This window comes from Chlorocebus sabaeus, chromosome 5 (assembly GCF_047675955.1).
Source record: "Chlorocebus sabaeus isolate Y175 chromosome 5, mChlSab1.0.hap1, whole genome shotgun sequence".
Lineage (NCBI taxonomy): Eukaryota > Metazoa > Chordata > Mammalia > Primates > Cercopithecidae > Chlorocebus > Chlorocebus sabaeus.
Genome location: NC_132908.1, coordinates 66,399,586 through 66,425,311, shown reverse-complemented (window position 1 = coordinate 66,425,311; position 25,726 = coordinate 66,399,586). Strand labels below are relative to the sequence as shown.

The 25,726-nt window shown below is 40.1% G+C and overlaps 1 protein-coding gene across 1 annotated transcript in view; it reads right to left on the bottom strand.

Moving 5' to 3' along the window:
- The window catches only part of CYB5B (cytochrome b5 type B), a 39,769-nt gene that overhangs the window by 7,264 nt on the left and 6,779 nt on the right, over positions 1 to 25,726 (bottom strand). Inside the window, exons 2-3 of the mRNA XM_007993808.3 lie at positions 9,191 to 9,319; positions 8,327 to 8,356 (exon numbers count right to left, since the gene is read on the bottom strand). Coding sequence (XP_007991999.1) covers positions 8,327 to 8,356; positions 9,191 to 9,319 — 159 coding nt within the window. The remainder of the gene's footprint in view (positions 1 to 8,326; positions 8,357 to 9,190; positions 9,320 to 25,726) is intronic.

The window sequence follows — 25,726 nt, the reverse complement described above, 5'->3', positions numbered from 1 at the left end:
TATTTTTAAACTGAAATGAAAAAAAGTTCTATTAACACATAACCTCCCTTCCCTAGGCACAGCTCCCCCCAATCTTCATTTCCACAGTTAAGCACTGGGCTAAATCTAATGGATGCTTAAGGGAAATTCGTACAGTTTATAGTTGACTTTAATCTATCCCTTCAGGTATTGAGGCATATCTACCTGGTTATGTCCATGCCCAGATTTTAATGCTCTCAACCTTTGGCATGGAAAGTAATAATTGCAATACTATGACTTTAGTTACAAGAACGAATCAAATCCACAGTTCTTCCAGCATAACCCCTACCAAGCAATTAATATGCATGCTTCTTTTTCTTCAAAAAGCTTAGAATACACTGGCAAACAACAAAATTGCTGTGACTTTTGGTATTATAGGTTCTAAAAAAAAATTGCTGTTAAGTCTACTCTGACTTTAGCTCAAAACTCATGGAAATTAACTGTTTAAATAAAACTGGTTCCTCAAGTTCAAGGTTCATTAAGGCTTTTCTTCTCCACTAAAATAAATAAGTAAGGGCTACGCACTTGGTTCACACCTGTAATCCCAACACTTTGGGAAGGCTGAGGCAGGAGGATTGCCTGAGCCCAGGAGTTCAAGGTTGTAGTGAGCTAGGATTGTGCCACTGTACTCCAAGCCTGGGGGACAGAGCAAAATCCTGTCTCAAAAATAAATAAATAAATAAATAAGTATATTTATATACATATAAACACTAAAGACAGACTTTTTAGGGAAAAAGGAAATATTTTGTAATACCTTAATAGAATTTTTATAAAGCTGCTCATAACTAAAATTATATCTAATATCTTCAAGCCCAATGTTATAAATCAGTTTCCTAATTTGTAAAATGAAAGGCTCAGATCAAATAAATGTGAATTCTAAAGTCATATTCAATTATCTCAACACAATTTTCTAAGCCAAGGACATTGTGGCAAAACCTACAGGAGCAGGCTTCTAAAGGGTAGAGAGAAGAAAACACCATTCTCTCACGTCTAGGAAGACTGAAGAAGCACTACCATAGGTAGATTTTTCTCTCTTCCACCAGCTACATAAAGGAGTGATTTCCCAGATATTCATCCGAGAGTATAGCGTCAGTGCACCATAAGCATTGACCCAATTTGCTAAGATTAAGAGAATGACAAAGAGGCCGGGCGTGGTGGCTCACGCCTGTGATCCCAGCACTTTGGGAGGCCAACGTGGGCGGATCATGAGGTCAGGAGATTGAGATCGTCCTGGCCAACATGGTGAAACCCCGTCTTTACCAAAAATACAAAAATTAGCTGGGTGTGGCAGCGCATGCCTGTAATCCCAGCTACTCAGGAGGCTGAGGCAGGAGAATTGCTTGAACCCAGGAGGCAGAGGTTGCAGCAAGCCGAGATAGGGCCACTGCACTCCAGCCTGGTGACAGAGTGAGATTCCACTCAAAAAAAAAAAAAAAAGAGAGAGAGAATGACAAAGAAATGTCACAACTGGCAACTACATGGAAAGGATGTGGGGGTCAATGGGGGGTGGATTTCACGATGAACTTTGTTTATGAGAAAACATGACAGAAGAGCACACACTTAAGGAATGGAGTATACTTTGTCATCAGGACATAAATGTAGGAAAGAATGAACCAGAATCATGATTATGATGCATTAAGACAGACAGGGCAGCCGGGCACAGTGGCTCATGCCTGTAATCCCAGCACTTTGGGAGGTCGAGACAGGCGGATCATGAGGTCAGGAGATCGAGACCATCCTGGCTAACACAGTGAAACCCCATCTCTACTAAAAATACAAAAAAATTAGCTGGGCATGGTGGCAGGGAGGTCGAGGCAGGAGAATAGCTTGAACCCGAGAGGCAGAGGTTGCAGTGAGCCGAGATCACGCCACTGCACTCCAGCCTGGGCAACAGAGCGACACTCCGTCTCAAAAACAAAAAACAAAAAACAAAACAAAACAAAAAAACAGGGCATTATACCTTCAACCTATACAGCTTACATTTAGGCTTTCAAAAGTTTAAAAGGAAAATATGAGGTATATATAAAGACCTTATGTTTTAATTCCTACATTGCTATTCCAAGAGGATTCTAAGTAGTTAAAATTGGAAAAAGCAGATTTTAAGCCACAGGACATCTTTGGCAAATTTAATGGGTATTTAGGTGGCCTGGTAGAGATTGTGTAGCTTTGAATTTGGAACACTTTGGTATCTCTGTAGCCAGTAACTTATGAAAAACAAGTTGGGAACTTCTGGCTTCAAATTCTAAACTGGAAAGGATTTTCCCCCCATAATACCATGGACCTTACAGTATGAGCTACCACTATATGAATTTTAACATTAGGTTCATTTTACCACCTAAAAGTTTGAGTATTGAAGGTATATGATTTCAGCATTTTATAGTCCCAACTATGACACAGTCATGTGGTATGGATCTTGAGGACAGCCTTCTCATCAAGCTCCAATATACTAAAATATACAAGTCAATAAGAAACATTTCTTTCTGGATATGAATATAATTTAACAATTACTGCCTTGCAAAGCATGTAATCCTAGAGTCGAACGGTTATATTAAAAAATTTCCCTGTAGATATGGCAAAATTCAAAGATAGAAAAACAGCTCCTAAAACAAATTGCTATAAACTCTCTTAAGAACTCATTGTGATAAAATATGTAACACCTCGCTCAAGAAAAAAAAAACTAACACATTCACAGGATGATCTCTATTGGGACTTAAGAAGTGAAAAATTTAACATTGGAGGACTGATTTGAAAAGAATGTTTCCTTGCCCTTCTGATCCCTTGTTTTGCAAAACTATACATCATTTCTAAGTAGAGCTTTACCAATAGAAGACATTAGTCCTTGAGAACTCTCAGCAAAGGGTATTTTGTCTTTTAAGAGTAATTTTGTCATCACATTCTACGATTTCTTTCAAAAGATTATGTTACAAAGTGTAAGTGTTATACAAAAACAGGAAATAAGCCAAGCGCAGTAGCTGGTGGCTCAGGCCTGTAATCCCAGCACTTTGGGAGGCCAAGGCAGGCGGATCACCTGAGGTCAGGAGTTCGAGACCAGCCTGGCCAACATGGTGAAACCCCGTCTCTACTAAAAATACAAAAATTAGCCAGGCATGGTGGTGGGCGCCTGTAATCCCAGGTACTCAGAAGGCTGAGGCGGGAGGAGAATCGCTTGAACCCAGGAGGCAGAGGTTGCAGAGCCAAGATCACGCCACTGCATTGCAACCTGGGTGAGAGAGCAACACTCCGTTTCCCCCACCAAAAACAAAACAAAACAAAACAACCCAACACAACGCACAGGAAATCAGGAAATAACCAGACAAAATTCTTTGGTAAATAGCAATCACTGCTTGTCTAAAGGGCATTAGGATCCTATTCCAAACTTTAATAAATTAGGTAGTAGGTATGGAAGGGATATTAAATAATTCTTAAAAATAAAAATTTTAATTTAATATAATCAACTATATTTCATAATTATAAACAATATATTCTTTTTAGTTTCTCTCCCATAAAAGAGGTAAACTGTATGTTACATAATACATTATATAACAGAAAACTGTATGTATAATAAAATTCAGTAGCATCTGGGAGAAGAAAATATAACTTTAAATGCAATTAATAGACTACTTCTAACATGTAAAATTTACCAGATTCCAAAAGTTAAGCTTCTTAAGTTAAAAATGAAGTTTAAAAAACACGTTAAGCCGGCCGGGCGCGGTGGCTCAAGCCTGTAATCCCAGCACTGTGGGAGGCCGAGACGGGAGGATCACGAGGTCAGGAGATCGAGACCATCCTGGCTAACACGGTGAAACCCCGTCTCTACTAAAAATACAAAAAACTAGCCGGGCGAGGTGGCGGGCGCCTGTAGTCCCAGCTACTCCGGAGGCTGAGGCAGGAGAATGGCGTAAACCCGGGAGGCGGAGCTTGCAGTGAGCTGAGATCTGGCCACTGCACTCCAGCCTGGGCGACAGAGCGAGACTCCGTCTCAAAAAAAAAAAAAAAAAAAAAAAAAAAAACACGTTAAGCCTCTATGGAGACAATTTTCTTTGTTTTAAAAAAACAGATCAAATCCTTTGAAAGCAAATGTCATCACATCAACACTTTCATCTATGGAATACTAAATATCTACTTAAAAAATGAGAAAGATCTTTTTTTTTTTTTGAGACAAGAGTCTCGCTCTCTCGCCAGGCTGGAGTGCAATGGCGCGATCTCTGCTCACTGCAAGCTCCACCTCCTGGGTTCACGCAATTCTCCTGCCTCAGCCTCCCGAGTAGCTGGAACTACAGGTGATCGCCACCATGCCCAGCTAATTTTTTGTATTCTTGGTAGAGACGGGGTTTCACCATGTTAGCCAGGATGGTCTTGATCTCCTGACCTCGTGATCCGCCCGCCTCAGCCTCCCAAAGTGCTGGGATTGAAGGCGTGAGCCACCACGCCTGGTCAAAGTTTTTTATAGTATACTTTCGAACTATTAAAATTTTTTTTTACCATGTACATTTTAAACTACTCATTCAAAAAAAATGTATTGGGGAACTGGTCAAGTTACTAGACCTATTTGACTACAAGATTTGACTAGTAAAGCAGTTGAACTATTATCTAGATAATATCTATTGAATAAATGAATGAAATGGTGCCCACTTTTTAAGTCAGGTTAGGATTTGTATGCACTTTATCTCTTGAACTGATGGCAGCTTAAGTGATAAAACAGCTAACCAAGAAGTAAATACATCATCAAAAGAGAGAATTCACAGACCACGAATATTTATAGGTTACCTGCTAAAGAGCAGGCAAGTAGGCAGGCAAACTGGCACAGAGAGCACTAAGTCTGTTTCTAAGGTGAGTTTCCATAACCAAAAACAGACCAGAAAAATGTTAAGTCAAATATAAGTAGAAGATTGACGGCTCTCAGCATGAGGGTTAATCCAGCAAGGAAGAGATTCACAAAGACAAATGGTTTTTAATTCTAGTTAGTTATTTTTTATTGAAGCAGGTAAAACAAAAATCTGTTCATAGATCTTTAAGTTTTTAAGTCTTTAGGTTTTTAGTATAATAATTCTGGGCCTTCAACTCAGGTACTATCCATCTAACAATAAAACAATGGTGACCATTAATTATTTACCTGTGTTATAAAAGTAATATGAAAGGTGTTTTCTAAAAGAATTAGGGAATGGTTACTGACTTAAACACTGGAATAGCAACATTTTGAGTGTTTCTTGGGGGGCAGTAGGGAAAGTGCGGTTCAGACAGGAAGTAGATACGGGGTTGTGGAGGTGGGAGAGGAGACAGGTAGAAATAGAGGAAAGGAGAAGAAGGAAAATGGAAATGAAAACTCCCCCCCATAGGCTGAAGATACCTTTAATTCGACTTTTAAACATCACTTCTTCATAAAGATTGAGAAACCCTGAACGAAGAGAAAGGAAGGTAACCAATGAAATGAACTCCACTTCCATTTCTTAATGATGAATGGTTAAACCAGAGATAAAATATGAAGAGAAGAGACAGCTACATCCTAGACACCAAGTGCCTATTTAAACCTCTGTAAGAAATAAATGTGAGAGATCAAGAATTTATTCCTGGAACTGAAGTCAGGTTGGAATATTCGCTCTATAAAAACCTAAGTAGGTGGTCTTGAAAATGTTCCAAAAGGCCTTTCTTGCCTGATCTGCCTAAAGTAGAGCAGAGTGACTAGAGACACAATAGCCAGACTCTTTACTTGATGAAGACATGGCCCCTGAGTACAGTGACATGAGGAAAACTGGATTGAAAACACTGCTTTTAGTCACTTTTTAACCCAGATAGGGGCTAAACTACATTTGGAGACTTCTAAATTATTACAGAACTCGGTGAGCTTAAATGCTTTTTCTATATTTCTTACAAAAAAATCTAAGGTTCAATAGTTGTTTTGGTTTCTTTGTTTTGTTTTGTTTTTTTTGAGATGGGGTCATGCTGTGTGACCCAGATGGAAGTGCAATGGTGTTACCATGGCATACTGCAGCCTCAAATTCCTGGGCTCAAGCTATCCTCCAGCCTCAGCCTCCCCAGTAACTGGGACTGGAGGCACACATTACCATGCGCAGCTAATTTTATGATTTTTTAAAAATAGAGACAGGGTCTCACCATGTTGCCCAGGCTGGTCTCCAACTGCTGGGCTCAAGCAATCCTCCCATCTCAGCCTCCCAAAGTGTAGGGATTACAGGCGTGAGCCACTGCACCTGGATGGCTCAATAGTTTTAATTCAGCTGAGAAATTTCTAATTCTTTGGCCTATAGAAGGCAGACAATGCTTATCCCTGAAGAGAATTAAATTTTCCTAAGTTTTCAAATGAAAAGATGGGTATATCATTCAACAAAAAGTTTGGGCTTAGCTACCTACTTATCACCTAGATTACTTAAACTGCAAATTCCTAAACCCCATCTCCAGAGATTCCAAATCAGTAGGAGTGGAAGCCCAAGAAATAAACATTTCCTATATATTTTCATGTACATGCCAAGGATTCCAATTGAGGTGATACAAGAACAGAATTTGGAGAACATTGTTCTACATTCCTAAGAATGGTCTTAACTATACTACCGAGAAAGAAAAACAGCAATAAGATGCAATTTGTAGACTTCTAAGACATTGTAATTGCAAATATATTTTTTCTATTGTTTTAATATAAAAGATGCTCTCATAGTTGCTGTGCAGAAATGTGTTACGGCTCCTATATCCCTTGAATCAGATGTTGACCTCTGAGAGTGGTATTTTCTGGACATGTTCGATATACATATCAAGGCCATGCGTAGTTCAAATTTTACCATAATAACACAAGTTATTAAGAGTAAGCAACAACAAAAAATGATAGCTGCTTACCTCCAGGGAAGGGGAACTAAGACACTGAGAGCTGGAGATAGGAGGAAACTTTTTACAGAATACTGTTTTGAACTATTTAATATTTTTTTTAAAGGATTCAAGAATGGATAATACATGTGTTAGGAGGAGAGGACAAACAACCAACAGTTGTTACAAAGTGTTTTAAGAACCATTTCATTCCCCTTTCAGAAACAATTCAATAGTTCAGAGTAGCAGTCTACCAAGATGGAAGAGTTAATTTACACAAACACTCTGGATTGCAGGGCAACAGATGGCAGACACTGTTAAGCAAGCAATCTCTTGAGTTAATAGAATTCTTGTGTCTAGGCCAACTTTAATTGCTGTGTCAAACCTATTCAGTAATTCCAGCTCAATGAGGAATGGGAAGCAAGCAGCAAGGAGGAGAAAAAGGGGAGGGAGGTAGCATCACTTTCCTATGTTCTAGGCGACACCTAAACTGCTGTCCCTTTAAATTAGAGTGCTGTGTAACAGCTATCTGAAGGACAGAAATTAAGGAAAAGTGTTAGGGAATAAGGGAAATGAACCATCTAGCATGTGGGAGGCAGAAAATGGTTCCATATTTTCTTCCTGGTATGCAATGCAGTACACATTAAAGTTTTCAAACACTCAAATACTTAGTCTTTTGTTTTCGCTGTATTACTAAGTAACCGGGAAGGGTGTGAGCCTATTTGAGCCTACAGGATAAAAGAATTAAATTTGGAAAATAAGTACAGAAAGGCCTCTGTGTTACAGATAAAGAAGATAAACTATAAGAAACAAAACAACTTTGAAATTATTTTTTTCCAACACAGAAACAATTATTATCACTTGTTCTACATAATGTAAAAGTAAGGTATTTTTCTATAACTAAACCCATAAACTAATGTCTTTCAAAACCACACAAGGCATAGCTTTGGAGTTTCAAGTTTTTTTTTGGTTTTTTTTTTTTTTTTGAGACAGAATCTCGCTCTGTCGCCCAGGCTGGAGTGCAGTGGCACAATCTCGGCTCACTGCAAGCTCCACCTACCGGGTTCATGCCATTCTCCTGCCTCAGCCTCCTGAGTAGCTGGGACTATAGGCACCTGCCACAGCGCCCAGCTCATTTGTATTTTTAGTAGAGACGGGGTTTCACCGTGGTCTCAATCTCCTGACCTTGTGATCTGCCCACCTCGGCCCCCCAAAGTGCTGGGATTACAGGTGTGAGCCACCGCGCCCGGCCGAGTTTCAGTTTTTTTAAAAAAAAAAGCGTATAGAAGCATTAGCAAAATGTCTCCTGCTGTTCAAGACTCAGCTATTCTTTTTTCCTGAGATGACACCAAGTCCAAATTCCTGAAAAATAGGATTTTTGCTTGGGGAAAAAGTAAATACTTTGTAACTTCTCTTGTTAAGAAAAAATGTTTCAAAAAGCAGTTCTACTTGAGTAAACAGAAATATAAGCACAGAAGACAAACCGATGACTTCTTACCTTGCTACCATTTTCAGGTTTAAGGTCACTCTGTTAAAAAAAGGAAAACAAATAATATTTTAAGACATATCCAAATGAATTCTCATTATATGCTTGTTTCTAACTTTGGAATATGAGACTATATTCTGGTGATAGTGAATTCCCTGGGAGACTTGAGGATCATAGAAAGATACCCCTACTCTGAGCATATCACGGTCCCTTGTTAGCATGGTATATACAGACAGTTTTAAAAGTCCATAATTACTACCTTTAGCAAGGAGCTTGCAAAAACAAGCAAACCACTATTTTAGGTAGAGGTACTATTAACTGCGTTACAAAAATAAATCAACACATAAAAATAATCCACAATCAGTTCCCTTAGCTTTTTAGAGATACTACATGTGCTACCTGGCAAAGAAGCTATATCCTAACACAGTAAGACTGGATAATTTTGGAGAAAATTTAGCCTGATGGCTAGGTTGAATGAATTTCCATCTTTTTATTTTTTATTTTTTTTTTTGGAGACAGAGTTGCACTCTGTCGCCCAGGCTGGAGTGCAGTGGTGCAATCTTGGCACACTGAAACCTCTGCCTCCCAGGTTCAAGCAATTCTTATGCCTCAGCTTCCCAAGTAGATGGAATTACAAGGGTGCCCCACCACACCCGGCTAATTTTTGTATTTTTTAGTAGAGGCAGGGTTTCACCATGTTGGCCAGGTTGGTCTCGAACTCCTGACCTCAAGTGATCCGCCTGCCTTGGCCTCCCAAAGTACTGGGATGACAGGTGTGAGCCACCACACCCGGCCAATAATTCATTTCTTCATCCTGTTCTGCAGCTATTGAGTAGTTTTCTCTGCATAAGGGTTGCTAGCACTGATAGTTCTTACCGGATGGATATCACCAATATAGTACTGCTTTAGCATTTCTCTGGCATCAGAGGAGTGCCCTACATCTTCAAAGCTTTCACTTGCATCTACACCAGCTTGTTCCAGCAGAACCTCTTCTCCTCCAGGGTGCTACAAGGAAAATATATTTACTGAACCGAGGGTTCTCTAAAAAGCAAACCAACGAGTTACTTTCCCATACCCCTTTCTTCCTTTCTCCCTTTATTAGAAATAATAGAACAAATTGACACTGTGTGCTGCCCGGTAAGAGGCAATGGGAAGAACATAGCATAACTTCTGTGATACTGTGGTCAAAAATGCATAATATGGGGATTACTGTGAGGACACCTAGGACAACCACAAATTTAGAAATATTATACAAAATCTCTCTGGACAGGTCTGGCCTGTGATCTCTAAAGATACCACCATCATGAGAAAATAAAAGAAAGAGTGAAGAAATTGTTCCAGATTGAAGGAGGCTAGAGAGACATGACAACTGGGAACAATGTGCAATCCTAGGTTGGTTCCTTTTGCCAATATTATTAAGATAACTGCAGAAACCTGACTGAGGACTCCAGGCAAAGGGTATATGCAATTCTTTATTATATTCTTGCAACTTTTCTGTAACTTTGAAATTGTTTCAAATTAAAAAGTTAACTAGGCCAGGCGTGGTGGCTCACGCCTGTAATCCTAGCACTTAGGGAGGCCAAGACGGGCAGATCACTTGAGGCCAGGAGTTCGAGACCAGCCTGGTCAACTTGGTGAAACCCTCTCTGTACTAAAAATACAAAAAGTGCCAGGCGTGGTGGTGGCGGGTGCCTGTAGTCCCAGATACTCAGGAGGCCGAGGCAGGAGAATTGCTTAAACCTGGGAGGGGGAGGTTGCAGTGCACCAAGATCACGCCACTACACTCCAGCCTGGGCAAAAGAGCGAGACTCTGACTCAAAATAAGTGAAGAAATAGATAAGTTAACCATATAAAGTAGTGCCTCAGGAAGCAGATTCTATAACTATCAGCTATGTGACCCTGCACAAGTTATTGAGAAATTGAGATGTCTTTGGTTCCTTACTTATAAAATGGAAATGTTAGTAAGAGTACCTGTCTTGACAACTATTGTACATATTAAATGAGATAAGCATATAGAACACTTTGTACTCCAGAAGAGCATAATATAACACCATCTACGATTTTTAAATGTAGATACATATATGCATATTTATACCCCTGCATAAAATATCTCTAGAAATGGTGAAAGAACCTAGTGGCTGGGAGATAGGGTAGAAGGAAGACTTAACCACATACTTTTCTGAAATTGTGTTTTGTTTGTTTGTTTGTTTTTTGAGACGGAGTTTCACTCTTGTTGCCCACACTGGAGGCACTGCACTCCAGCCTAGGTGACAGAGCGAGACTCCATCTCAAAAAATAAAATAAAATAAAATAAAATAAAAAATAAATAAACTGTAAATGTTACTTCCCAGTCACAGTCACTAGCCAATGAGCTCCCTGAGGATAAGGATAACTTCTATTTTTATCTCCTAAAAGGTCTCCACCCAATGAGTGGGTCTCACATCCTAGTATTTAAGAATGCTATTTTAAAGCAAGAGTAAGACAGCTACCATTCATTTGTTATTATATCTGAAACTCTCAGGTGTGGTGTGTTCTTTGTTGTGGAACTAAGTCATCAGTTCTGGAATTATGTCCCAATTTGTTCTATATATCTAAACTATGAACGATATTTTTTCATTTTGACACATCCCAACTATTGTGTTGCCTTTCAAAGTAAAAGGACAACAAAGCTCTGTAGTAGATTACGACATTTCAGGGAATGACTGAATTTATGACTTGCTACACAGTTCTTTCTAGAAAGTACTTTCACTTTCATCAATCTCTCGCCACTTATAAAAAAGAGAAATCACAACACTTTTTAAAAATATCAAGTAAAAATTATATATTCACTGTGGTAAATCTGGAAAAAAGAATAATCAACTAGAGTCCTGGAACAGAAATAAGTCCAGTTAACAATTTGGTGCATAAAATTTCATTTCCTGTGTATTCTTTCAATCATTTCAGCCATTAGTCTACAATGTTTTATTGAATCCTTGCTATTTTGTGTGGTAGGCAGTAATAAATAGAAGTTTTTTGTGTTCTCACAAAGCGAATTCATATAGTACATAATGTTTTATAGCCTGCTTTTTTTTTCACTGAAGCAAGTGGGGGTCAGAGTGATCAAACAAAATTCTTTGGTTTAATAACTTTTCACTCTAAAATGTGATCTTAATAGAGATGGCTTAGAACAAGCAAAAAGATGTCAGGGAGCTCTTGGTTTCTGTTTAGAACTCCATAGTCTCCAGACATAGTGAGTGAAAATCAAACGGACAGAGGGCTGCCGTGGGCCACTGGCAGCCCAGCTGGAGGAGCTGAAATCAGTGCACTAGGCCCAAGGCTGTAGTAGGGTCCTGGCCAGTCTTAGGTCAAGATAATACTCAGGCTGAGGGAGCATGAGAAGGCATCGAGGAGAACTCAAAGAGCCCCAGCACCCCAGGAGAAGCCAGACCAACTCTCAGTGAAGGAGCTACTGTTCAACTCCAGCATCAGCCACTGGATGGTCCTGCCCATATTTATCATCTCCTTCTTCTCAGACATGATCTGCCACTACATGTTCACCCTGGTACAGAGCGACAAGAAGCTCACCCAGGAGCAAGTTTCTGAACAGTTAAGTCCTAATTTGAAGCAGAGCCTTCAGTGAAAATGGAAATTACATTCCCAAAAAGTATTTTCTTGACATGAGAATATTACATCGACAACCCAGAGGATAAAAATATCACCACTTCCTCCCACTATGCTCTCAGGCATGATGAAAGGAAATATAACAAATGTCATCCCTATGATTACTTGTGAATGGGTCAACATGACATATTCAGGCATTGTTGCAACCAAGGTCCTATTTCCACTGATCCTCTGTTTTCTGTTGTTGTTTGTTTGTTTGTTTTGAGACGGAGTCTAGCTCTGTCGCCCAGGCTGGAATGCAATGGCACCATCTCGGCTCACTGCAACCTCCGCCTCCCAAGTTCAAGTGATTCTCCTGCCTCAGCCTCCCAAGTAGCTGGGATTACAGGTGCCTGCCACCATGCCCGGCTAATTTTTGTGTTTTTAGTAGAGACAGGATTTCACCGCATTGGCCAGGCTGGTCTCAAACTCCTGACCTCAGGTGATCCACCCGCCTTGGCCTCCTAAAGTGCTGGGATTACATGCGTGAGCCACTGCGCCCAGCCGACCCTCTGGTTTTAAGCCTATCCTGCAGCAAGTTATCAAACTACTCACATTAGATCTACCCTGAATGAGCTCTGTATCCTGGTATTTCCTCAACATATTTGGGCTTCAGAGAATTTACTGTGATTCTGGGCCAAGATAATGGCAATTGACCAATAAGAAATGAGGCAGGAGCAGATAACCAGAGCAGCCATGCCCATGCCCACAGACACCAGCAAATCTTCCAAGACAAAGTAGAAAGTTTTGGAGCTGACGCATTACCAGTGGACACCAGATGATGTCAAAGAGCTCATGGGCAAAGACCTTCACTTTGAAGGAAGTCCAAAAAGGAGTTACAAGACCAAGTGCCATGGCTCACGCCTATAATCCCAGCACTTTGGGAGGCTGAAGAGGACAGATCACTTGAGGCCAGGAGTCTGAGACCAGTCCAGCCAACGTGGTGAAACCCTGTCTCTACTAAAAGTACAAAAATTAGCTGGGCATGCTGGCACTCGCCTGTAATTCCAACTATTCCGAAAACCCCTTGAACCTGGGAGGTGAAGGTTGCTAGTGAGCCACGATCACGCCACTGCACTCCAGCCTGGGCAACAGAGTGAAGCTCTGTCACTAAATAAAAAAATAAATAAATAAATAAATAAATAAAGAGTTACAAACCTCTATTTTTTGAAGACCAAGCAGTAAAGATTAGCTCTGCCAGAACTTGGAGTAGACCTTAACCTGCTAACTTGTGTTTGAGCTAGAGCCTCTCAGAATTAAAAAAAAGAAAAAAAAAGAAAAGATAGCTAGGCACAATGGGTCACACCTGTAATCCCAACACTTTGGGAAGCCAAGGCGGGATGATTGCTTGAGGCCAGGAATTCAAGACCAACCTGGGCAACCAAGCAAGACCCCGTTCTCCACAAAAAAAAATTTAAAAATTAAAAAATTATCCAGGCATGGTGGCCTATAGTCCTGGCTACTCAGGAAGCTGAATTAGGAGGATCACCCAGGAGCCAAGGAATTCAAGGCTGTGGCGCCACTGTGGCTGTGGGCAACAGAACGAGACCCTGTGTCTAAAAAAATTAAAAATACAATACATAAATATTAAAAAATAAAAAATAATAATTTAAAAAGAAAGATATATGAGCCTCTCAGCATACAGCAAGGATCATTCTTATCTGAGCCAGGTTTCCCTTTATGCCTGAAACTAGAAAAAATGAAGGGTGTGTGCTGGATGATTTATAGGCAAAGTGCCATTTTAAAAATGTTTTACATTTTCCTTCTGGTGACTCTAGAAAGGAAACGCAGAGAAAGGGGAAAAGTTAAGCTAGCCAAAATATAAATGTTTACCAAAAATTCAATCTTTGAAAAAGCATTATTATTTTCTGAAAGAGTTCATGGAAACCAAAAAAAAAAGGCCGGGCGCAGTGGCTCACGCCTGTAATCCCAGCATTTTGGGAGGCCAAGGCGGGCGGATCACGAGGTCAGGAGATCGAGACCATCTGGCTAACATGGTGAAACCCCGTCACTACTAAAAATACAAAAAATTAGCCGGGCGTGGTGGCAGGCACTTGTAGTCCCAGCTACTCAGGAGGCTGAGGCAGAAGAATGGCAAGAAACCAGGAGGTGGAGCTTGCAGTGAGCCAAGACTGCCCCACTGCACTCCAGCCTGGACAACAGAACAAGACTCTCTCTCAAAAAAAAAAAAAAAAGCATTATTAATTATAACTAATTATTATATGCAGTCTGACTTTTAATGACAGTAAGCTCTTATTTTCTTAGGATCCAAGCACCCTGCATTTTTATATTTAATTGTGTTAGTATTTTTATAACTTTCTTTACAAAAGTAATAATTTTCATTATCAAAAATTTAGAAACTATAGATAAGCAAAATGAATCTCCCTATATTGTTCATTTTGAGCCTACAGGATGACATGAAGAGCAAATACGTGAAAACTTCATTCACACAAACTCTTCTCAGACAGATTATCCAGGGCCAGGAGACGTAGCAAACCTTCTATATACATTAATACTATCCAGGGAAAATTAGTGACCCTGACATACTGCTAGATCTATTTCCCATCTAGGGAACTTTCAGGACCATCAAAGACAGGTTAAGTAATGGGAAGTTCTTGATCTAGAGTTGAGAATATTATCAAACCCACTGAAAAAAAAAAAAGAGTTTCTATACTGTATATGTCCAGTCAGTTGAACTAAAAACCCCAAATATTCTAGATAAGAGTTTACATAACTTTTTAAGAAGGCAAAGAGATCAACTGCTGGCAGACATATAGGTGGGGGTTGTACAGGAATTTTTCTGTCTGGAATAAATGTCCAGGGAAGTGGCAGGGTACCATTTATGTATCAACAGGTAGATGAAATTTGTATAATGAGCACTGTAATCAAGAAAGAAGTGACTCTTGACTACAAATTAAACAACCTCGCTTTCTCTTTAAGAAACAAACCAAAGAGAAGCAAGGCCGGTCGTGGTGTCTCATGCCTATAATCCCAGCACTTTGGGAGGCTGAGGTGGGCGGATCACAAGGTCAGGAGATCGAGACCATCCTGACCAACATGGTGAAACCCCGTCTCTACTAAAAACACAAAAAATTAACTGTACATAGTGGCATGTGCCTGTAGTCCCAGCTACTCAGGAGGCTGAGGCAGGAGAATCACTTGAACCTGGGAGGCGGAGGTTGCAGTGAGCCGAGATCGTGCCACTGCACCCCAGCCTGGACAACAGAACAAGACTCTATCTCAAAAAAAAAAAAAAAAAAAAAGAGAAGTAAAACTGGGAAATCAGAATATCTGTGGACTGTATTAATGTCAATATCCTGGTTGTGATACAGTACTAAAGTCTTGCAAAATGTTACAAATGGGAGAAGAGTACAAAGGATCGCTATCATTTCTTACAACTACATATGAATTTATAATTATCTCAATAAAAATTTCCATTAAAAAAGAAACCAAATGAAGGCCAGGCACGGCAGCTAATGCTTGTAATCCCAGCACTTTGGGAGGTCAAGGTGGGAGGACTGCTTGAGCCTGGGAGTTCATGACCATCCTGGACAACAAGTGAGATGCTATCTCTTTAAAAAAAATAAATAAAAAATCAAATGAGATCCCCTAAATATATACTCAAATGTGTAACAGATATATGTATTTACACACACACACACACACACAACACACAGGCCATAGCTGCATTATTCATTACAGTCCCAAACTGGAAATAGCCCAAACGTCTACAGCAGACTATGTATAAATTGAGATATAATCATACAATGGAATCCTAACCTGCAATGAAAAAGAATGAACCACTGCCACATACACAACACATGAGAATGCAATATGTTGAACTGAAGAAACCAGACACAAAAGAATATACACTGTGAAATTTCCATTTATAAAACGTTCAAACACAGGCAAAATGAATCTATGCTGTTATGGTAATACAGTGGGTACCTCTGGGGATGAGGGAGAACCAGATGGTGGTTATACAAGTGTGCTCACTTACTACAGTGACATCTTATGGCTAAATCTCAAAAATATAGGCAGTATGTAAAGTAGTCAAATTCGTAGAAACACAAAGTAGAATGTGACTGCCAGGCGCTGGGGAAAGGAAAAAATGGGAATTTGTTTAATGAGTATAGTCTCATTTTTGCAAGATGTAAAAGTTCTGAAGAACCTGATTCACAACAATATTCAATATTCAAAATTCAAAACAATTGAACTGTACACTTAAAAATGTTTAAGATAGGCCAGGTGCAGTGGCTCAGGCCTATAATCCCAGGACTTTGGGAGGCTGAGGCAGGAGGATCAGTAGAGGCCAGGGGTTGAAGACCAGCCTGGGCAACACAGCAAGACCCCTATCTATATTAAAAATAAAGAAAAAAAATTGGCCAGGTATGATGGTACACACCTGTAGTCCCAGCTACTTGGCAGGCTGAGGCAGAAAGACTGCTTGAGCCCAGGAGTTCGGGGCTGCAATGAGCTATGATCACACCACTGCACTCGAGCCTGAGTGACAGAGCAAGACCGTGTGTTTAAAACAAACAAATGTTTAAGATGGTAGATTTCGGCTCACACCTGTAATCCAGCACTTGGGGAGGCTGAGGTAGGTAGATCACTTGAGGTTGGGAGTTTGAGACCAGCCTGGCCAACATGGTGAAACCTCATCTCTACTGAAAATACAAAAATCAGCTTGGTGTGGTGGCCTGCACCTGTAATTCCAGCTACTCAAGAGGCTGAGGCAGGAAAATCACTTGAACCCAGGAGACAGAGGTTACAGTGAGGAGAGATCACGCCACTGCACTGTCTCAAAAAAACAAAAACAAAACAAAAAGATGGTAGATGTCATGCTGTTTTTACCATAATATAAACTTTTAAGTAAAATACAATTAAAAATAGAAATAGGCTGGGCGCAGTGGCTCACGACTGTAATCCCAGCACTTTGGGAGGCCAAGGCGGGCGGATCATGAGGTCAGGAGTTCCAGACCATCTTGGCCAATACAGTGAAACCCCATCTCTACTAAAAATATCAAAATTAGCTAGGTGTGGTGGTGGGCACCTGTAGTCACAGCTCTTCAGGAGGCTGAGGCAGGAGAATCGCTTGAACCCAGGAGGCAGAGGTTGCAGTGAGCCGAGATCGAGCTCTCAGTTGATTTTTCACAAGGATGCCAAGTCGATTCAGTGGAGGAAAGAACAGTCTTTTCAACAAATGATGCTGGGAAACTGGATTTCCACATGCAAAGGAAAGAAGTTGAACCCCTATCCCACACCATATTACAAAAATTAACTCAAAATGGATCAATAACCTAAATATAAAAGCTAAAATCATAAAACTCTCAGAGAAAACATAAGGGTAAATGTTCATGACCTTGAGATTGGCAATGGATTCTTAGATATGATACCAAAAGCATGGGCAACAACAACAAAAAACAGATAAATTGGACTCCATCAAAATAAAAACTTTTGAGCATCAAAAGACATTAAGAGTAAAAAGACAATCTACAGAATGTGAGAAAATATTTACAAATCATATATCTGATCAAGAATTAATATCCAGAATATATAAAGAACTGTAACCTAACAATAAAGACACTCCAATTTAAAAGTGGGCAGAGAGCCGGGCGCGGTGGCTCACACGCCTGTAATCCCAGCACTTTGGGAGGCCGAGGCGGGCGGATCACGAGGTCAGGAGATTGAGATCATCCTGGCTAACACGGTGAAACCCTGTCTCTACTAAAAATACAAAAAATTAGCCGGGCCTGGTGGCGGGCGCCTGTAGTCCCAGCTACTCGGGAGGCTGAGGCAGGAGAATGGCGTGAACCCCGGAGGCGGAGCTTGCAGTGAGCCGAGATCATGCCACTGCACTCCAGCCTGGGTGGCAGAGGGAGACTCCGTCTCAAAAAAAAAAAGAAAAAGAAAAAAAAAAGTGGGCAGAGAAAGAGCTCTCTCACTCTCTCCTTCTCACATGCAAATTTTAAAAAAGGCAAAGAACTCTAGTAGACATTTTTCCAAAGAAAATATACAAGTGATCAATAAGAAGATGAAAAGATGTGCAATATCAGTAGTCATTAAGGAAATGAATTCTGTCAGAAAGGGACTCCCCAAACCAAAAAAGAGAAATGAAAATCAAACCATAACGAGACACCACTTTACACCTGCTAGGATGGCTACAATTAAACAAAAATCAAAAAATGGGATCTTTGTATATTGCTGGTGGGAATATAAAATAGTGCAGCTGCTGTGGGAAATAGTTTGGAGGTTCCTCAAAAAGCCAAACATAGAATTTCCATATGACCCAATAATTTCACTCTTAGATATGTCCAAATGAATTAAAAACAGATTCACACAGATACTTGTACACCAATGTTCACTGTAGCATTGTTCACAACAGCCAAATGGTGGACAACCCATGCCTATAAACAGATGAATAGACACACAAAATGTGGTATATACATTATTCAGCCTTAAAAATGAATGAAATTCTGATACTACAACATGAATGAACCTTAAAGACATTATGCTAAGTAAAATAAGCCAGATACAACAGGACAAATAGTGTTGATTCCATTTATATCCTAGAGTAGTCAAACTGATAGAAACAAAAACTAGAACTGTGATTACCAGAGGCTTGGAAGAGGGGGAAATAGGGACTTATAGGTACAGAGTTTCAGTCTGGAGTAATGAAAAATTCTGGAGATAGGTGGTAGTGACGATTGCACAGCAATGTGAATGTACTTAATGCCACTGAACTGTACACTTAACAATTAATACAATGGTAAATTTTATGTTATATATATTTTACAAATAAAAATAAAACAAAACACATTATGCTAAGTGAAAGAAGCCAAATACAAAATGACAAATATTATATGATTCCATTTATATGGGGTACCTAGAAAAGGCAAATTCAATAGAGACAGAAAGTCGATTAGACATTAGCTTGAGTTTGGGGAGAGGAATACGGAGTTATGGCTTGATGGTTAGAGTTTCTGTTTGGGAGGGTAATGAAAAAATTTTGGAAATAGATGGTGGTGATGACTGCATAACAGTGTAAACATAATTAACGCCACTGAATTATACAATTAAAAATGGTTAAAATGGCAAATTTTGTTATCTATATTTCACCACAATAAAAGAGAAAGTTAGGTTTATATATCTACAATTAATATAAACTAAAAATGTGCTTTTGTCTGAATCGTAACAAGACAGAAGTATATGGGAGGTTTTATGCTCAGTAGTCTAGATTAGCTGTCTATACTATTCAAATCCACTAGACACTCAAAAATTCCTCCCTACTTTTTATTAAGTAAACCTAGTAAGACAGAAGATATTTCCCATTTTCTTCTAGGATTTGCTTTGTATTTAAACCTCGTGTGAACTTGCAAAAAACATTCTTCTAACCTGAATAGCCTTGTACTTTAACACTAATGGACTCTGTGTCTACTTAATATTATGTACACAGTTACACAGTATTACAAATGAAATGTTTCAAATAAACTATACTGCCAACGAGATTATAAACTGCCAAAAGAGACAAAACAATGATTGCGATCTATTCATTTCTATCTAAGTCAAGCAATAATAATCAAGTGAAATACTTTACAGCTACAAAGGAAATGTCGCAATGTCCTCTTGTGAAAAATTTTATCCAGTTCAACTGTCCAAAGAATATGTGATAGGAATAGGGGAAATCTATTGACTTTTCCTTAAGTTCATTTACTTTACTAAGTACTATTGGAACGCAGACAGAAAATCTGTTTCAACAGAGAAAGAGGACAAATTCCTTATGGAAAATAATACTTCCAGATTACTAATTCTACGGAAATAGGGGACTAATGGGCAGAAAAGAGGAGAATGTGAAGAATGGCAGCTACAGAATAAAAATCTTGTTGGAAAAAAAATTACACAAATTCTCTGTGGGTGGAAATTCCATAGTGATGTAATAAAAATATAACAATGGAGATATACTAGAGACCACCTGACTTGGAAAATTAAATCTAGAAACATTAAGATTGAGGAAGTGCAAAATTAGGCCTGGTGATGAAAAGGGGGTTCCTCTAGCCAAACACGTTACCTCATCAAAATAAAACATGGAGGTTAAAATTTTGGAGAGGACAAAAACTACTTCCTAAAAAACAGTCTGCAGGGCAGAGAAAGATAACAGACCTGGGGGGCGAACAGGAGGAAATGGTGCAGGTCTACAGGTATTTGCATTTGGGTTAGAATGAGCCTGATAAGAAAAGGCTGTCACCTAAGAGAGGCAAACCAGCTGCCTGCCAGGAATGGTATAACCTTGGCAGGGTCTGAAGTGCAGGTCTGCAGATCCAAACATAACTTGACATCCTTATCCCCACCAGATGGGGTCCCACTGCACTGATTCTCACAATGCCATAGGTTCCTTCATGGTATTTATGTACCACAGTTGCAATTATTTATTTAGTATCTTTCTTCTCCGTCAGACTAGATAAACTCCATTGGGAACAGAGACCACCACATCTGTCCCATTCATGGCTGTTTTAGAACACAGCATGGTGCCTGGAACATAATGGGAGCTAGGGAGTGAGCACACACACAGCTCACAAGTGCGAACACACACTTGTGTGTTCTAGGATTTGCTTTGTATTTTAACACTGTTAAAGTGCATGCCATGCCCCTGGGCAAAATGAATACATAAATGAAAGTAGATTCCTTGATCAGGTCACCTCACCTGGGCAGTGGTAGAGGTTAAATTCTGCCTCCTCGGCCGGGCGTAGTGGCTCACGCCTATAATCCCAGCACTTTGGGAGGCCGAGGTGGGCAGATCACGAGGTCAGGAGATTGAGACCAGCCTGGCTAACACGGTGAAACCCCGTCTTTATTAAAAATACAAAAAATTAGCCGGGCGTGGTGGCGGGCGCCTGTAGTCCCACCTACTCCGGAGGCTGAGGCAGGAGAATGGCGTGAACCCGGGAGGCGGAGCTTGCAGTCAGCTGAGATCGTGCCACTGCACTCTAGCCTGGGCAACAGAGCAAGACTCCATCTCAAAAAATAAATAAATAAATAAATAAATAAATAAATAAATAAATAAATAAATAAATATAAATAAATAAATTCTGCCTCATCTTATTTCTCACCTTCCCTAGAACTAACCACTTGGAACCACTCTTGGCAGAGAGCATTCTTTCTATAAAATTATAATGTGAGGCCGGGCACGGTGGCTCACTCCTGTAATCCCAGCATTTGGGAGGCTGACCTGGGAGGATCACCTGAGGTCAGGAGTTTGAGACCAGCCTGACCAACATGGTGAAACCCTGTCTCTGTTAAAAACACAAAAAATTAGCCAGGCGTGGTGGTGGGTACCTGCAATCCCAGCTACTCGGGAGGCCGAGGCAGGAGAATTGCTTGAACCCGGGAGGCAGAGGTTGTAAAGAGACTGCGCCAGTGCACTCCAGCCTGGGAGACACAGTGAGACTCCATCTCAAAAATAAATTAATTAATTAATTTAATTATAATGTTAATTCCAATGGCCAGGCAACAATCAACTTTCTTTTGACCAGCCTTGGAGAAATCCAGCAGGAATTATTAGTCAAACTCCAAAGCTTTCAAGAAATACCCTAGGATTGTACCAAATACAGCCTGCATTCCCAGCAGTCTTAAGGCAAGGCCACTCTATACCTCACACAACAATTGCTTGGGCACAGATCTTCCCTGCAAATCCAAGTCATCTAATTTATCTTCCAATCCTTCAAAGCACTTGCCACTTGGTACTCAAAAGATGCTGCAGGAAACAATGCAATTTTGTATTAAAAACAAAATAATCACTAACACTTACTGAGCTCTTTAAGCCAGGTAATATGCCATAGTAAATCTATATATGCATTATTTAAATTACTTGTCACAACCACAACTACCCTGTGAAGTATGTGCTATTATCTCCATTTTACAGAGGGAAAAGGGCCTTTACAGAGCCCTTTACAAGGTTCCACAACTATTAAGTGGTAAAGTAGAAAGCTCAGCCAGACACTTGGACCCCAAAGTTAACACCCAGCCACTAAAAAAAAACGCTTTCAAGTCAAAAATAACAAACAACCCAATTTTAAAAACGGCAAGACCAAACAGATACTTCATAAAAAGGCACATATAAATGGCCAATAAGCCCATGGAAAGATACAACATCATTAGTCATCAGGAAAATGCAAGTTAAAACCACAATTATATACCATTACACACCCATTACAATTGCTTTTTTTTTTTTTTTTTTTGAGACGGAGTCTTGCTCTGTAGCCCGGGCTGGACTGCAGTGGCCGGATCTCAGCTCACTGCAAGCTCCGCCTCCCGGGTTTACGCCATTCTCCTGCCTCAGCCTCCCAAGTAGCTGGGATTACAGGCATGCGCCACCACACGTGGCTAATTTTGTATTTTTAGAAGAGACGGGGTTTCACTAAGTTGGCCAGGCTGGTCTCAATCTCCTGACCTCGTGATCTGTCCACCTCGGCCTCCCAAAGGGCTGGGATTACAGGCATGAGCCACAGCGCCTGGCCCACCACACACCCATTAGAATGGCTAAAAGTAAAATAACTGACAAATACAATGTGTCAATGAAGATGTGAAGAAACTGGAAAACCTACATTGTGGTGGGAGTATAAAATGATATAAACACTTTGGGAAATGCTCTGGCAGTTGCTTAAAAAGTTAAACAGACACATAACCTAGTAATCTCACTCCTAGCAATTTTACTACTAGGTATTTGCCCAGGAGGAATAAAATCATACGGCCACACAAAGATTTGTACATGACAGTTCCTAGCAGCTTTATTCATAATAGCCCCAAACTGGAGACAACTAAAATGTCAATCAACAGGTGAACGGATAAACAAATCTTGGCATGTTCACACAATGAAATCAGAAGTTACAAATCACTGATAATACAGAAAAAATAGATGAATCTCACAGATATACTAAGCAAAAGAAGCTAGACAGAAGAGTACATACTATAGTGTTAGAAATAAAATCAGTGTGTATGGGGACAACACTGGTAGAAATGTTCTGTATGGTCATGTGCCACACAATATGGTCAACAATGGACCATATATATGATGGTGGTCCCATACGATTATAATACCATATTTTTATTGCACATTTTCTATGTTTAGATGCACAAATACTTGTTACTGTGTCACAACTGCCTACAGGTTTGTACAGGTTTGTAGCCTAGGAACATGAGACTATACCATACAGCTTAGGTGTGTAGTAGGCTACACCACCTAGGTTTGTGTAAATACATTCTGTGATGCTCATAATGGTTTAAAATCAACTAATGATGCAGTTCTCAGAATGTACCCTCATTGTGAAGTGACCCATGACCGTATATTGATTGTGACGGTGATTATACAGATGAGACATTTGTCAAAACTCACTGAACTCTACAGTCACAATCTGTACATTTTATTGTCCCTACATTTGATTTCAATTAAGTTGATTTAGAGAAAAAGTGACAGCAAAAGATTGATAAACCCAAATGTTTATCAATAGACTACTGCTTAAATAAATTATGATCCATACAATAAATACTATGCAGCTGTGGTGAAGGAGGAGGAGGGATGCCAGTTACTGCTATGGAAAGATCCCTGAGATATTCAGTTAAGTGAAAAAGGCAAGACACAGATCAGTGTGCATAGTATGTTATCTTTTGTGTAAAAAAAGAGAAACTATATTCACCTTGCCTTGTATATGCAAAAAGAAACTACACAAACAACGGTACACAAACAGCAGTAGTTAAGGAGGTGGTGAACCTGGGCAGAGGGGAAGGTGGCTTTTCACTATATACCTGTTTGACGTACTTAAGAAATGAAAAAATTACCTAGGTTCCAGGAAAGGGGTAACTGTTCTAACTCCCTATACCACATTCCCAATCCTTCCAAATTGTATCTAAAATGTGAACAAAGCTATAAAACAGACCCGGGCGCGGTGGCTCACGCCTGTAATCCCAGCACTTTGGGAGGCCAAGGCGGGCGGATCACAAGGTCAGGAGATCGAGACCATGGTGAAACCCCGTCTCTACTAAAAAATAGAAAAAAATTAGCCGGGCGCAGTGGCGGGCGCCTGTAGTCCCAGCTACTCAGGAGGCTGAGGTAGGAGAATGGCGTGAACCCAGGAGGCGGAGCTTGCAGTGAGCCGAGATTGCGCCACTGCACTCCAGCCTGGGCGACAGAGCGAGACTCCGTCTCAAAAAAAAAAAAAAAAAATTAAAAAAAATTAAAAATTAGACCTAATTCCATACTCTGCAGCCATGAAAAACATTGAGGCAGATCCTAGGGTATGGTTAAGAGTACAGGCCATAGGCTGGGCGTGGTGGCTCAGGCCTGTAATCCCAGCACTTTGGGAGGCTGAGGCGGGCAGATCAACTGAGGTCAGGAGTTCGAGACCAGCCTGGCCAACGTGGCAAAACCCAAGGAGAACGTCACACACCGGGGCCTGTCATGGAGTGGAGAGAGGGGACAGGGATAGCGTTAGGAGATATACCTAATGTAAATGACGAGTTAAAGGGTGCAGCACACCAACATGGCACATGTATACATATGTAACAAACCTGCACGTTGTGCACATGTACCCTAGAACTTAAAAGTATAATAAAAAAAGAAAAAAATACAAAAATTAGCCGGGCATGGTGGCAGGTGCCTGAAATCCTGGCTACTCGGGAGGCTGAGGCAGGGAGAATCGCTTGAACCCAAGAGATGGAGGTTGCAGTGAGCCGAGATCACACCATTGTACTCCAGCCTGGGTGATGGAGCAAGACTGTCTCAAAAAAAAAAAAAAAAGGAAAAAGAAAAAAGAAAAAAAGAGTAGAGTACAGGCTATAGGGTCACAGTGCTGGAGTTCAAACCTCACCTATGTCACCTAACTTTATGACTGTGAAAGTTCCTCCTCTGCTCCTGTTTTCTCATCTCTAAAATGGGTTTTTGGGAGGCTTAAGAGAGAAATTACATGTAAAGCACTTAGAATAATAAGCACCCAATAAATACTATGACGACTACTAGGGTAAATCAACTAACAGAATACTATGACTCTATTTCTGTATATATTTGTACGTATTTGTATATATAAGTATATACATGTTTGTACATATAAGTATATGCACGGAAGATGTAGTCAAATTATTGGGATTGAAAGAGTTTAGCCTAGCCTAACTTAAATGTGTTCAGAACACTTACGTTCACCTACAGTTGGGCAAAATCATCTAACATGAAGCCTAACTTATAATAAAGTATTGAATATTTCATGTAATTTATTGAATACCATACTGAAAGTGAAAAACAGAATGGTTGTATGGGTACTAACATGTCACTTTCACACCATGGTAAAGTCAAAAAATTTTAAGTCAAGCCATAGTAAGTCAGGGACAGTCTGTAAATTGCTTCCATGCCATCCCTCATCTTAAAACATGTCAGTGGTTTTCTATTATCTTTTGGATCTAATCCAAACTACCTACCAGACCTTGCATGTCCTGGCTCCCGCCTAGCTCTCTGGCCATTCTTGTCCTTCATTCACTATAGACACAGCTTCTTTCAGTCCCACTAATGTGCCAAACTCTTGCTTGACTTCAAATGCTGCTGGAATGCTCTTTTCTGTCTTCTTTCCAAATCAGGTTCATGACCATCAGCTCAATTAAAAATTATGTTCTCACAGAGGCTTTCCCAGATCACTCTTATTAAATTAAATCTTTCCTGATTTTTCTTTCTCGTTTGTTTTCTTCATAAAAGTGCCATGATTTAAAATTATTTCATCTGTCTGTTTTTGTTTT